Below are 15,030 nucleotides of genomic sequence, written 5' to 3' on the forward strand. Positions count from 1 at the left end.
GTTCTTTTTTACAGTATTTTTTTAATTGGGAATACCAAAAGTTCTAATAACATTTCAAAGTTTATAAAACTTGAGCAATAATGAAAATCAATGAAAGCGACATAACAACGGAAAGTGGAATAATTAAGCAATGCAGTAAATTCCATGGAAATATTATTGAAGACAAGAAGTCCAAATTAACGTTGCTATGACTTATTCCAATAAACAACCCGAAAACGCTTAAACCATCAACCAAATATTAACCACTAAGGAAACAAACACGAATCCGACTTCAAATCCAAAATCAACAATACGACCACTCCGATAACAGACATCATGAACTAAGAAGAAACAAACTCTATCAAATCCATTTCTGCTTTTCCTTGTGAACAACCATGATGACGAAAATCTATGTTCAGGTTTTGATTCCCATAACCAGGTTCCACATTGAGTGAGTGAGACAGATAAGGATCTGAATGAAGGTAATTTAAGTGGCTAGTGTGAGTCTCTCTAGGGAAGAGACTATCATTGATCAAGTGCATGTTATCTTGGTATTGGAGGGAATACACAAATCCACATTCACCCGCATCATCAACATTTGTTTGACAATAATCTAAGTATGAGATTGGAGTTGGACACATCTTGGAGCTGTACTTAGAGGCTTCAACGTTGTCAAGTGACCTATGATTCTGATTATTATCCATGAAAACTTGTTGCATGAAGAGTGCTTCATTAACAAAAGGTTCAGGGAACACAGGGTTTAAATTAGGGTTTGGTGCATTGTCCTGTGAGAGTGTTGTTGTAAGGTTTGTATCTGTGGCAGTGATGATGCCAGGTTTGGGGTTGATGGAGGTGGTCTTGCTTCTGATATAGTCTTCAAGTACAGAGGAATGTGGCTTTCCATTAGATCTCTTTGTTTTCTTGTTCTTCCTCTTTGAATTCTGTCTCCTTATGGTGGCATTCCAATGGTTCTTTATGGCATTCTCTGATCTTCCTGGAATAAGTTTTGCTATCTCACACCATCGATTTCCCAGCCTTGCATGGCTATCTACTAGTATCTTCTCTTCTTCTTCATTCCAACTATCTTTCTGATAAAAGTTCAGTTACCATGCCAGGAAAATAAAATATACACAGATTAAATTTTCCATTGTTACTGAATTTTGTATAAACTATCAATAAAAATCAATAAAATGAAAATTATGTCTGAAAAATCATATATGAATAATTCATATATATATTTGTGACCAATATTGTGCTCGAGATTTTATCAATCGCGGATGTATGGTAATAAAGTAATGGCATGCAAGAGTGAGTGCACATTTTGATAGTGAAGATTCATAGTCATGCAACTAACTTTAGGGGTTTATATAATTGTATGACCAATATTAAGCATCGACAAACCTTAATATCAGGACGCAAATGATTATTCCATCTTTCTCGACACTGCTTGCCAACCCTTCCCTCCAACTTCTCTGCTATTTCAGCCCATTTTCTATGACCATATATCTTCACCAACCTTATCAATTTCCTTAAATTATCACACCAAACGAAAACCAACTTAAAAGTTTAGAACAAATATAAATGTATAGTCACAAAAATCAAACTAGAACATAAAAAATACAAAATAAAATGGAGCCTGATCTTAATATATTTATTCAACCTGTCCTCTTCTTTATTCCACTGTCCTTTGATCCAGGGCACAGAAGAGTGTTTCTTGCTTCTCCTTCCCACCAGTTTCACATTCTTACCTGAAACTTGGATATCTTTCAGGCAGAGTTTAGGGGTTTGGTTGGGGTTTGTCCATTTCAAAGCCTCTTCAGCAAAAACACTTGCATCATTGTTCTTTGCTAGCTGTTGTTGCTGGTGTGGGAAGTGGCCACGCAAGAATCTATCTATGCCTATGGCTGTAGTCAAAGAAGGCTTGCTTTCGCACCCATAAATTTGAAAGTCATTAGCACCATGACTTCCACCTCTCACCATGACATCCATGAAAGGAGACTACATCAAAAGGGAAAGTATTGCTTTTATGGACAAGTCTTAAGGAGGGTTTATTTGGTGAAAAAATTGTTCACAAATACTGAGGCTTAGGTGAAATTATTACAATATGCCATATGAATATGAATTAGTAGGCATTAAATGTGTGCTTAAGGTCGGGAATTAATTATGATAGTGTAACTCCTGGAATTCATTATGGACAAATTAAAACTGTGTGGAGAGGGATCAGTGGGTGCTGATAATCTATTTGTTTATAATTTTTTTTATTAGATTTAATTGATATTGAATTATTACTTAATACCATCTTAATAAACTAATTAATTGCATTGACATAAATTTTATTTAATTTTCAGTTATGAATCACTATTATATTTTATTTTAAAAATAATTCGCTGGGTTTTTTTTTAATCCTCTATCATACATAGTATTAGGAAGAAATGAATTAAGAAAAGTTTCTTTTTTCTATATCTAAATTATTTTATACCTTAAATTTTACATTTATCTTGCACCTTTTTATGTCTTTTTCTTTATTTTTTGTTATATCATATTATATTTATCTTTTTCTCCATCGTAAGCTAAAAAGAATGTTTATTTTTGACAAAAACTGAAAAGAAAAGGTTATTGAATTCTTTTTACTATATTCATTATTATTAATTAATTTTTCTTAAAAAAGTATACATCAGGGGATCATGATTTTTTTAATTAGCTTGCTAAATTAAAAATTTGTTATTAAATTATTATTCTTATATTAAAAAATTTAGTTGAGGGTTGACCTAGTGTTTCAGGTTTGATTTCCAATACTTGGTCACTGAAAGTCACATATCTCACAATTACAGATTTGTCTATAAAAAAAATAATAATTGGTACATGAAGTTAATAAAATCATCACAATTTTTTGTGTGGTTTCAAGTTATTATAAACTCATTTTTAGGACACATTAGGCAATTATAAAATTTATAAAAGATTAATAATTTAATTGTAATTTTTAAGTTTATAGACCTAATTAAAATTTATTTTAAATTTAAAAATTTAGAATATCTAGATGTCTACATTTTTAATTTTTAAATAATAATTTTAAGTTAAATTACATTTTTAGTCTCTTTATATTATTCAATATGCAATTTTAGTCTTCCAAAACTTAATTACACAATTTTAGTCTCAAAATTTATAAAAATTCACTATTTTGATCCCTCATGAGTTATCGATTCATTGATATGATTGCTAAAATTGTGACTTTGGTTATCACTTGATATTAAATAAATAATATGATAACTAATATTTAACAATATTTAGACTAAATTTTATTTTTAGTCTTTATTTTTATTTCATAATAAAAATTAAAATTAAAATTTAATTTCAATATTATTATTAAATATTAATTATTTTACATCATGTAATCATGACTAACGTTACAAAATTAAGAATTGATGAACAAATTTTATTATAAGATTATATTACTAAGTTTATAGAATTAAAAATTAGAATACCAAAATTGCATATTCTATATTTATTTATAAGGAAAAATAAGTGGAATTTAGCTAAAATTTTAATCTATAATAATGAATACAATAAAAAAAATATTATTAACATTTATTTATTTTTTATTGAATTATGTGATTTCTAATAATAACTTTTCATTTATTATTTATAAATTTAATTGCACATTTTTTGTCACCTAAATATTGAAATTAAATATTTTTCCATCATTCAAACTTTTAAATTTTCACATATTTTTTTTATTGTGTTAGTTAATCGTCTAACCGTTAGTTGGTTACTGACGCTCTTAGGAGAATCATAAGTGAAAATATTATTTTATCTCTAAAAATGAGTTGAAAAAAGAGAGTATATTATCGTAATTAGACCCTAATGAAAATATGCCTAAGAATCCGATTAAAAGTTATGTAATTAGGGCACTTCCAACAAAAGTGCATGTGTCAAACGATTTTGTCAAGTGTGGGTGAGATGTGTATAGGAATCGGAAGGAATGCTTAACTAGAGAATGTGAAGCATTCGTGATTAGTGCTTAAATATTTTATGTGTCCAGCATGTGTATTTTTTTAAACAATATATAATAATAAATGTAGCGAAGCATTGAGCGCTTTAATATTTTATGTGGCCAGTGTGTATACTTTTGCTAAACATGTACAATAATAATAAATGTAGTGGATTAGAAAATAACCCACATTGTTAAGAGGTGGTTTAACGGATTCACTCGTGAAAACCTAAAAAAAATAAATTAAAATGAATATTAATTTATTTTTTTTAACCCATTCATTTTATTTTATTAATATGTGTATATTTTTTTTTCAATTATTATAAAATATGAATTTAATTATATATACAATAAATATTAGTGGGTTTGGGTTTAAATTTTGGTAATAGAAAAAATGTGGTTGAATAATGAGATATTATTAATAGTGATCAATCAAACTTTTCGACAAAAATTATTCATTAATAAAATTCATAAATATTTTACACTAATAATATTATTATCCAAAAAAATATATGAATTAGGAGTGAGTTTGACCGGTTAGGTAAGTTTACCTAACACACATGTTTTTGTCACCCTTCAGTGGTGGTGTTTGGGTAGTATGAAGTAGGGGTGAACATGATTCAATTCAACCTACTAACCTAATTCTATCTAAAGTTGATTTTGATAGGTTCATATCTTAAATTTAAGTTGATTTTGATAGGTTCATATCTTAAATTTATATCGATGTATTTTAAGGATGGATTTAATTATGCCTAGATTATCCCAACTTGATTTGATGTCTTTTATTCTCTTATATTTTCTTAAAATATATTTGTTAACTATTGTGTATTAATAATATTTTTTAATTTAATAGATAGTATTTTGTATTGTAACAAGTAACAATCCAACAGGTCACCACACTACTACTAAAAATTGACATTAAGTGGAAGTTAATTAAAACATGCATAAAGCATAATGTATGGAATATACACACAATATTTAAAAATCCAATACATATACTACATCCATCAGAATTAAACTACTACAAAAATATTCTCTAGACGAACAGTTGATGACTCTAAAACATAACTCCATTAGAAAGTCATACAAAACAAGTCACCTCTAATGTGACTCACCACTATCCGTCCAACTAACCACCTAATTTTGCCTTGCTTATATATTAAGTATAATCATTATAGTCTCAAGCACAAGGAAAAGAAGGATAAACTTATGAAAGAGATAACATACAACAATACAATAAAGGCAATAAAAGCATATATCAACAATAGCATAACTCACAACTTAACTCAACATTTATCAACTTTATTATAATCAACATCTCAGCATACATGTATTAACAACTAATTATGTCGTCACACATGTCAATTAATAAGGAGATCTCTTATAATATAGGTGAGTAGTTTAAGTGATTTGACCCTATCAAATTACGACGTTAGATCTATCTTATAGTCAGGTCAGGTATAGTACAACATTAGGCCTCAAAGGGAGTCAGATATAAACAATTTAGTTTAAGTTTTCAAGTTTTACCACTTAAACAAGGAAGTATGGTATTATGTTAAGGTATAATAATTTGGATATGGGCATGCCACGACATTAACTTGCAACACTAATCCACTTATGAGATTAGCCTACTAACTACCCTCCAATATTAAGTTAGAGATCAAGTCTTTGATTTCATACTTTACTCGGTTAGTCAATCAACTAGGATATGGTTCAACTACCTCCATATCAAACCACATAGATCCTAAAGGGAAAATCAACTTTAAAACAACATAATTTACCTCTAGCATCTATGTAACTTTATTAAGACATTTATATCAACCACACATATAAACAACTTTACCTTCAACATATAAACAACTTTATCAACAACATTCAATTATAATTCATCATAGGATAACAACTCAGCAATAGGCACTTTGTGCCTGACATTACTTAATTGATGTCTGACGCCATCGAGACAGAGAGTTTCCTATCTTGTCTACACCTGATATCGCATCACTAGTGCCATGGGGTGATTGAGGTAGAGAGTGCCCCACTCTCTCGCACCTAACATGGCAAAACCCATGCCCAACCCCAATCAGGCAGAGGGCCTCTACCTGATTCACGCTTGGTGTCATCACACCCTTCAACGCCTAGCGTGAACCTAGGCGGAGATGAATCTCTCTCCTTACATCTGGCGTCATTCAATCCACGCCTAGAGAAATTTCAACTCGAGACGACTCTCTCCTCACACTTGGCACCATCAATCTAGTGCCCTACGTGAGTGAGACAAAGACTCCTTTTTGAGGTCACGCCCGACATCTTGAAGCCACACCCGATGTGGTATCAATTCCCGCACAATGTAGAACCCAATTTCGTCCAATACATATGAAAATCAACAACTCCAACCACATGCAACACAAAACCCAACACGCGTAAATCATAATTAACTTAAAATCAACTCAAAATAGTACATGCAACCATCAACATTCTGTCTTGGTCCAAATCACTCAAGAAAACCACTCAAGAGTATACAACTTGCGAAATTCATAACTCATGCAAATTCCTTCGCATAAGAAAGGACTCCAAAATAGCCAAGCAACCATAATTTAAGAGCAAGCTTCCCTTACCTCTTGGAAATCCAGAATCAGCAAGAGAAAGGGGGAAGAGAGGGATGTTCCATACATTTCATATGGTTTCGAACTCAACTAGCAACATCGCAACTCAAAACCTCTCAACTACTCCAATCTGTTGCACAAAGGAGAAGAAGGTCTCAACCAAGGAATAAAAGAAGGAGATCTCTCACACTAGCTCTTACTTTCTCTAAACATGAGTGTCACATGTATAATGTGATATTATATTCATAAGATATTTATCATTTAAAATATATATTATAATACAGAGTTATAAAGTGTTTAGGTGGTATGAGAGGAGGAACATAAGATTGAAATGATAAAGAGATCTTAGTTTTGAATCCTCCCAACAAACATAACTCACCAATTACTAATATATATTATATTAATATATATATATATATATATATATATATATATATATGTGTGTGTGTGTGTGTGTGTGTGTATGCACACACCTTAGTTTAAGTTTTTATTTATTTATTTTACGATTTTACTATTTATAATGTTGATATATTATATTGAAAAATCCAATTGATTAAATCTTATTTTTATGTATTTTAGGTATTGATCGAGTTAGATTTAAATTTAGAAAAGAAATCGCTTGATAAAGTATCGAGTCAATAAAATCAAGTATAAATTTGTTCTAACCTGACTGTTGTTGAATCTTAATATAAAAAATAAGTATAATAACTAGTAGAATCGAGACATTTCATATTTCTATTAAAAATAAAATAAAAATTAAGATTAAATAATAAAAGTATATTACTTCAACTAGTGTTATAGTTGGTTTTCACCTTAAAGTCTTGAGTTTAATAAAATTATTTTTTTTAATATTTTTAATAATAAAGAAGTATAATGGTCTACGAAATGTGAAGTCCAAGGTGATTATTAAATTGAGTATCTCCTTTATATATTAATATATACAATAATAATAATATATTATATTATTAATTATTATTACTAGGGTTAATAAATTTAAAATTATTTGTAGAGCCTATTTAATAAAGAAAGAAATATTATTTGTAGATTTAATAAATATTGAGATAAAGAAAAATAAATAAAAATATATTATTTTATAAAATATTATACTATTTTTGTTTATATATGTAAGACTGAAATAAAAATAGATAATTTAGGTGATAATAATATATTTTTCTTAATTTTATATTTTTTTTCAACATTACCCTCATATTATACTACTTTTCTCTTTCAGTTAATATTTATCTTTCTTAATCAATTTGATTATATATTTTATATTACATCTCTCTCATAATTAATATTACATATTTTTTAACTAATTAAAATATATATCTTTTCAAATATCTATAATCTATGTATTTCATCAAATTAAGCGATGATATTTTATATAAGAATATTTTAATTAAAAGATAATTAATATATCAGATATTAAGAATTACATCTTATATAATAATAGCAAAGTAGTACTATAGAAAAGAGGAAGAGTTTAATAGTTGAGAAAAGAGATTAAATAGTTTAACTTGGGCAAATTTGTAAGGATAGATAAACCCATTAAGAAATCTAATTAATATTATTTTAAAAAGTGATAATATTTTTAAATGTGGGGTTATCGTGCGACAGGGACCATTTAATCTACGAACGCGTAAGTAGTTTTGATTGATTGATGATACCATGATTAAGCAAATAAAGATCGAGAAAAATTTCTAAAAACAATGCGATAATATCAGCTAAAATTATTTTTGTTAGGAGAGAGAGAGACTTGTTTATTGGTGTAGTGGATTTTTACTTGTATATAGAAGATATCCTCGTCACAAGAATCACTCCACATGTCTAGTCTATCTCTATAGTGCCACGTGAGTTTTAGTTCTTCATCCAATTTAAGTATTTAACTCCAACCACTCCCATTTTTGCTTATTCAACCAATGCTCTTCATAAATAAATATAAATATACGTGCCATCGTTTTCTGTGTCATGTGTCTACGTTTTCCCCGGGTTCAATTCATCCGAGTTAAAAGGTTTGTTTCTCTCCTGTTATCCATAGGATGATTTTCCCACCTTTGTTGTCGGATGATGAATTCGAGATTGGTTGAGCTTTCTATTGTTTTTCCTGAAAAACATCTCAATTAGTTTAGTTTTCTTCTTTATATCTTTATCTTAGTCCCCTTTCATGGTGGACCACATCTCATTTCTCTAGCGCTGATTAATCAACAATCTTTGGTTTTTCATCTTCTAGCCTTACTTGGGGTGTTCATAGGAGGTATGCTATGGTATTTTATGACTTAATTGATTCATTTTAAGTAAATTTAACTTACTTGAACAACCCAAATTCATTCATGTGTGAGTTTTCTGGTATAATTAACATAGCATAGTGCAGCCAACTATATGCTTCTTAGTGGCACAACCGGTAGATGAAGTATTTCACATTTTTCATATGCGCTATTTCTGTTTAACTTCTGATCATCAATTCTTGAAGTTGTAACGGTAATCTTGATTGCTTTATCTGCTGGTCATCCAGGGGCCAGAACAGTAGCTCCATAAGCAGCGAGGCAAAAGTGTAATCAGTGTTTCAACTTTAGACAACAAATTAGAGATGGCTATCACCAAGGTGTACATTGTGTAAGTATATTGTCAAGTGATACTTTTGTTACATTTTCATTTTTGTGCAGAGTGCAGATATGAGATATCCAACCGAAGCATTCATTAAACAGAAACTTGATTTTGTGTTATGATCCTTATCACATGGATTTTTGCAGGTATTACTCCTTGTATGGACATGTAGACACTATGGCAAGAGAAGTACACAGAGGGGCTGCTACAGTTGAAGGTGTTGAAGCAACACTCTGGCGGGTAATTTTTTCCAATCATTTAGAATGTGCTTGTACGTAGCAAATATTTGGATGATGAGTCCTATGGTTTTAAATTGTGGTTTTAGTTGCATTGTAATTAGCAAAGCTGTAGATAAATGTGGCTGCAACCACACTCCTTGTGCATTATAGAGATCTCAAAACCACAATAATTAGGCTACAATTGCAGTTGTGAATCGCAATCTTTTCATTTGGTTCCCTTCTCGGTGATGATCGTTTCAATCTTAGTTAATAGTTTGTTTTGGATTTTCTGAAAACAGGTACCTGAGATGCTTTCAGATCAAATATTGGAAAAGTTAAAGGCCCCTCCTAAACCAAATGATATACCAGACATAAGGCCAGAACAACTTGTGGAGGCTGATGGTTTGATATTTGGTTTTCCTTCACGTTTTGGCATGATGCCAAGCCAGCTCAAGGCCTTCTTTGATGCCACCAGTGAGCTATGGGCATGCCAAGCACTGGCTGGCAAACCTGCTGGAATCTTCTGGAGTACTGGTTTTTATGGTGGAGGCCAAGAACTTTCGGCGTAAGTATCCCCTTGACATTTCCTCAAAATGTTTCATTTGGTTCTTCTCATATAAAACAACCTTTTTATATGATAGTATTCATGTTAATAAATTGGAAAAATGCTATTTGATTGAATCAGAAAGTGTATTTACAATATGGTAGTGAGTCTTTATATTAGGTCAACTACTAATTACAAACCGCATCTCTAATGATGAATTATTTGCATCAATAAGTCTCATTATTTCAGCTAGGATGCTAAGCCCCCATGACCACTTGATTTTAGTTTTCACATCAGTTTCATGTTAATGTTTTTGTTGCAGATTGACAGCTATAACTCAATTAGCTCATCATGGTATGCTTTTTGTTCCTCTTGGATACACCTTTGGAAGTGGCATGTTTGAGATGGGTGAGGTAAAAGGAGGATCCGCATATGGTGCTGGAACTTTTGCAGGAGATGGATCTCGTCAACCTACAGAGATAGAACTGCAGCAGGCCTTTTACCAGGGTAAATATCTTGCTGAAATAACAAAAAAGCTGAGAATTTAACCTCTTTGTCAAGATACTTTGAACTGTGAAGTTCTACATTATCTACAACTTCTGAGTTCTGATTGCACAGACTCAAGGATTACTTTTACCAATGGACAAGATAGAAAGGCTTCTTTCAGAAAACTCTCCAATTATTCCAATAAAATATTTAACTAACCAACTAAGGAATCATTTCTTCGTATTTATTTTCTAATGAAGTATTTGCTTGAACTATTAAAAACTTTTGTTACTATTAGTGTTTTGTAATTGTTATTCCACATTTATATTAGTTACTCAAAAGCCATAGACTAAAGCAGAAATCCAATCCAACACTTAAGTTTTTTGTACATTACAAGGTAACTCCATTTTCTGATTCTACCATTAGCAGAGGATGGCAGGAAAATTGTATTACTACGATATCTGTAAGCTGCACCGTCCTTCAACAATCAAAGATCAACGATCAATTTGTCTGCAACAGAAGTGATCATAATTGATATATAACGCAAGCTTAACATTGTTTTGTTCTAAACTTATTCAAAGTTTTAAAACACGCAAGCCTAATTTATTTGACGCGTTCTAGATGCAATAGCATCTATTATCCTTTTGTAGTGTAGTGCTGGATAGATTATCATAGCATTTAAAGTAATCACACCATTGTTTGATAATGTGGAGCAATAAAAACAACGGAAAAAATTTTAGACAGACGGACCAACAACATAAATCTGATAAAATGCGAGACCATTTTAATGATATACTTTTTTTACGGTTGTTAAACCACTACAAAATTATAGCAATTGTAAAAAAATTACCACATGATTGTCACGTCATGGTAATTAATAATAAAGACTAAAAATATAGACAAAAAATAAATAAACTGATAGGGAATCGTGACAGGTCAAAATTTTCTTTTCTTTACAAAGTTTAGATCAGAATCAACAACCAAATCGTGACACTTCCTCTCGGGTCACTTTTAAATAATGCTTCGAAATTATTTTATTTTATTTTCCTTTCTTGCAGTTGACATGACCTGTAATAATTGACTAAGCCGAATTGACTATGTGGCCTAAAATAATTGATTAGATCTCTCAACCAAAAGTATCAATTGATTCCGTTCTCATTTGCCATCTGCATTTGTGTTGTGCGCTGAAATATCAAAGATCAAATTGAAGATGAATCAAACTTACAAACTGCCACAGTTTAAGTAAGACACAAACGTTAAACACAGTTCCACCCATTATACTCAAAAATCAATGTCTGGGATGAAGAAGAAAGTAGAGTTGATCTTCTTTCCCTTACCCTCCATTGGTCACTTAGCTTCATTCCTCGAATTAGCAAAAGTCCTAATCAACCGTCATACCCATCTTTCCATCACAATCCTCTGCATAAAACTCCCTTATTCCTCTTCATATGCATACATCAGATCACATACAGCCTCACAACCTCAAATCAAAGCCGTTGATCTCCCTCACGTTGAGCCACCTCCACAGGAACTACTGAGATCACCACCACACTACATTTGGACCTTCATGCAGATCCTCATCCCCCATGTCAAAGTCACAATGCAAAACATTTTAACATCATCTCATTCAAATCACGTTATTGGGTTGGTCCTAGATGTCTTCTGTTTACCCTTGATTGATGTGGGAAATGACTTGGGTATCCCTTCTTATTTGTTCATGCCCTCAAATGTTGGGTTTTTGAGTCTCATGCTTTCCGTTCAGAAACGTCAAGTTGATGATGTGTTCAATGATTCTGATCCCGAGTGGTTGATTCCGGGTCTCCCTGATCCAGTTCCTTCAAGTGTTTTGCCTGATGCTGTTTTCAACAAAGAAGGTGGATATGCTGCTTATTATAAACTTGCTCAGAGGTTCAAAGACACCAAAGGAGTTATTGTCAACACTTTTTCAGAATTGGAGAAGTATGCTATCGATGCATTATGTGATGGTCAAAGTCAAACTCAAACACCTCCTATCTATGCTGTTGGTCCATTGATTGATCTCAAAGGTTATCCAAACCCCAATTTGGATGAAGCCCAACATGACAGAATATTGAAATGGCTAGATGAACAGCCAGGTTCTTCTGTTGTTTTTTTATGCTTTGGGAGTAGGGGAAGCTTTGATCCATCTCAAACAAGAGAAATAGCGCTAGCACTTCAGCGTAGTGGAGTTAGGTTCTTGTGGGCTATGCGTTCTACACCAACCACAGACAATGAAGAGACAAAATTCTTACCAGAAGGTACTGATCGGTTTTTTGCATTTGTATTTAGTAGAGATATATTTTTCAAAGAGGAGTATGATGTTGTTGTGCAATAGGTATTCACACACATTTTCAAATTGATATGATATTGTTTTGTGTGTACATATAAGTTCATGTTCATATTTTTTGTTTTGATGATATAAGATTTTGTTTGTATCTTAACAGGCAGGGGAATGATATGTGAGTGGGCACCCCAAGTGGAGGTTTTGGCTCACAAAGCCATTGTGGGGTTTGTGTCTCATTGTGGGTGGAACTCTATTTTGGAAAGCTTGTGGTTTGGGGTGCCAATATTGACATGGCCTATCTATGCAGAACAACAGCTGAATGCTTTTAGGATGGTGAGAGAATTTGGATTAGCAGTGGAGCTGAGACTAGACTATAGAAAGGGTAGTGATCTTGTAATAGCAGAGGACATAGAGAAAGGACTGAAACAATTGATGGACAAGGATAATATGGTGCACAAGAAGGTGAAAGAGGTGAAAGAGAAGGCTAGGAAATCTGTCCTTACTGGTGGATCTTCTTTCATTTCTGTTGGAGAACTAATTGATAATATGACGGATAGAAACTAATTCCATAGTTGTATTTCATAGATGGGATTGCCCATTTTATTTGAATTAATGAATGAATGAAGAAGTTTAATTATTTCGGTAACTATTATATTTATAGGCTTATAGCTATATATATATTGTATGCCATTAATTGCACGAAGATGATCATTCTAATATAAGACAATGTTTGTTGTGGTATATGTGTATGTTTGGATACCGATTTAAAAGATTGTGAGGGTAATTTTTTTTTTCTATTTTAGTTGAGTTCAACCCAAATGATTTTCAAACATCTTAAATGTATTATAGATGTAGTTAAGCTATTGTGACAATTCTTTCTATACTGTTTAGAAGGGATGTAAATGTAATGATGCTGTTTGTTGACATTTGAACTCGGGGAAGAAGCTGGTTTATGTCAATCTTTCAAGCGCAACTACTTTGATTAAGAAATTGTTGGTTAGTTCCTCATAAAAAGTTAATATGAATCTGTACAATATTCCTTTTTTTTTTTTTTTCTTTCTCTTCCCTTCTTAAGGAACTGTGAATATCCTTCTTAGCACAATTTTAGTAGTGAGACTTTTCTAAATCTTAGTAGCTAGAGTCTACTAGCAAAGTATTGTAAAATTTATCTCTACCAAACATAATTAACAAAACAGTTGATTTTTCGCCTAGTTAGGAGATTTTTTTAAAATCTCTCTCTGAAACCCCTTTTTTATATTAGGATACAAACAAGTCCCATATCGATAAAATATGAAGAAAAAAAAATAAGAGTTTATAAAGCACACATATACTCCAATGGTTGAAAGACCTTTTAGATGATAATCAAAAGCAAAATCTTCAAAATCTAGGCCTAAAGCAAACAATATTTCACCATTGTGAAGTCATGTATGAAATAATTTGATAAAAATAACAAGACATAACCCTTTATTCTTGATATAAATATATCCTCTTAAAAAAGTCGTCAAAAATAATCCCAACACTCCATACTCTCAACAATGGCACCCAAAATAGCTACTCGCATAAGCAAGGTTCCCATGGAGGAGTACCTAGAGTCTTATTTCCTCCCTAGGAAGTATGTCTCTCTAACCCAACTTACTATGCATGGATTCCCTATCAAGCACTACCTCAACAAGGCAAGAAGGCCCAACTTTGCAAAGGTGAGGTGCAATTGGTTCCATGCACCTTATGCTTATTTTTGTGTTTCTGCAATGGTCAACGACAACACCATTGTAAGACTAGTCAATGGTTTAGAGATAAAGATCACTCCAACCCTCATTGCCACCCTCATGAGATGCAAAAAAGTTAGACTAACCTACTCTAATGATTAGGAGAAGGCCATCATTAAAAAGACAATGGAAGTTATGCTCTTCTCCTCTAAGCGTCCATCTAACAAGGCAGAGCTAAAGAAGTTCTTTCGCACGACGAAAATGAAGCCTTTGTGTAGGGTTGGTGCACAACTTGTTCAACATGTTCATCCCTCAATTTGGCTTCAAGGATAACATATTTGTGTGGACAAATTTTGCATTTGTCATCTTTGCTCGAGGGTTGCACTGAACTTACTCAATTTGATGTTCACCCACTAAAAGTCTTGTCTCATCTAAAGAGACCAAGAAAAGAACAAGAGAGCACACATTTCATATGGGGTGCTTTTCACTAAGGTGATTGAAGTTGCCAACATCAACACCACCAGCTACAAGTGAGGCAAGAAGTGATGGAGATCAACCTCACCACCCTCAAGCGTAAGGGGATCACTCACCTACTTCCATGAT

At 32.0% G+C, this 15,030-nt stretch overlaps 3 protein-coding genes across 4 annotated transcripts; 2 read left to right on the forward strand and 1 right to left on the reverse strand.

Annotated features, from left to right (window-relative positions):
• Positions 1-167: 167 nt before the first annotated feature.
• On the reverse strand, positions 168-2,837 carry LOC109809832 (transcription factor MYB64). Its single transcript, XM_020373237.2, has 3 exons — positions 1,640-2,837; positions 1,381-1,507; positions 168-1,067 (listed from the first exon to the last, which is right to left on the reverse strand). Exons 1-3 carry the CDS (start codon positions 1,966-1,968, stop codon positions 321-323), a joined length of 1,203 nt encoding a protein of 400 aa, XP_020228826.2. The 5' UTR covers positions 1,969-2,837; the 3' UTR covers positions 168-320.
• A 5,588-nt stretch (positions 2,838-8,425) lies between these two features.
• LOC109818957 (Quinone reductase family protein) lies at positions 8,426-10,641 on the forward strand. 2 transcript variants are annotated; one of them, XM_020384529.3, is made up of 5 exons: positions 8,426-8,579; positions 9,080-9,180; positions 9,318-9,411; positions 9,689-9,954; positions 10,256-10,641. In XM_020384529.3, exons 2-5 carry the CDS (start codon positions 9,155-9,157, stop codon positions 10,479-10,481), a joined length of 612 nt encoding a protein of 203 aa, XP_020240118.1. In that variant the 5' UTR covers positions 8,426-8,579; positions 9,080-9,154; the 3' UTR covers positions 10,482-10,641. The 2 variants fall into 2 exon arrangements, with proteins under 2 accessions (XP_020240118.1, XP_029130480.1); XM_029274647.2 differs by lacking the exon at positions 8,426-8,579 and adding an exon at positions 8,597-8,821.
• A 223-nt stretch (positions 10,642-10,864) lies between these two features.
• On the forward strand, positions 10,865-13,358 carry LOC114916928 (UDP-glycosyltransferase 71K2). The gene is made up of 2 exons (XM_029274645.2): positions 10,865-12,695; positions 12,882-13,358. Exons 1-2 carry the CDS (start codon positions 11,711-11,713, stop codon positions 13,283-13,285), a joined length of 1,389 nt encoding a protein of 462 aa, XP_029130478.2. The 5' UTR covers positions 10,865-11,710; the 3' UTR covers positions 13,286-13,358.
• The last annotated feature ends 1,672 nt before the right edge of the window (positions 13,359-15,030 follow it).

This window comes from Cajanus cajan, chromosome 9 (assembly GCF_000230855.2).
Source record: "Cajanus cajan strain Asha chromosome 9, NIPB_CcT2T_4, whole genome shotgun sequence".
Lineage (NCBI taxonomy): Eukaryota > Viridiplantae > Streptophyta > Magnoliopsida > Fabales > Fabaceae > Cajanus > Cajanus cajan.

What these genes read in the sequence shown, in the direction of transcription:
- LOC109818957 (XM_020384529.3), top strand. Translation starts at nt 9,155, where the DNA reads ATGGCTATCACCAAGGTGTACATTGT. An exon ending in ATCACCAAGGTGTACATTGT is followed by an intron (nt 9,181 to 9,317) that starts GTAAGTATATTG and finishes GGATTTTTGCAG; the next exon opens with GTATTACTCCTTGTATGGAC. An exon ending in TTGAAGCAACACTCTGGCGG is followed by an intron (nt 9,412 to 9,688) that starts GTAATTTTTTCC and finishes TTCTGAAAACAG; the next exon opens with GTACCTGAGATGCTTTCAGA.
- LOC109809832 (XM_020373237.2), bottom strand. Translation starts at nt 1,968, where the DNA reads ATGGATGTCATGGTGAGAGGTGGAAGTCATGGTGCTAATGACTTTCAA. An exon ending in TGGAATAAAGAAGAGGACAG is followed by an intron (nt 1,508 to 1,639) that starts GTTGAATAAATA and finishes TGATAATTTAAG; the next exon opens with GAAATTGATAAGGTTGGTGA. An exon ending in ATTTGCGTCCTGATATTAAG is followed by an intron (nt 1,068 to 1,380) that starts GTTTGTCGATGC and finishes AACTTTTATCAG; the next exon opens with AAAGATAGTTGGAATGAAGA.
- LOC114916928 (XM_029274645.2), top strand. Translation starts at nt 11,711, where the DNA reads ATGTCTGGGATGAAGAAGAAAGTAGAGTTGATCTTCTTTCCCTTACCC. An exon ending in GACAAAATTCTTACCAGAAG is followed by an intron (nt 12,696 to 12,881) that starts GTACTGATCGGT and finishes GTATCTTAACAG; the next exon opens with GCAGGGGAATGATATGTGAG.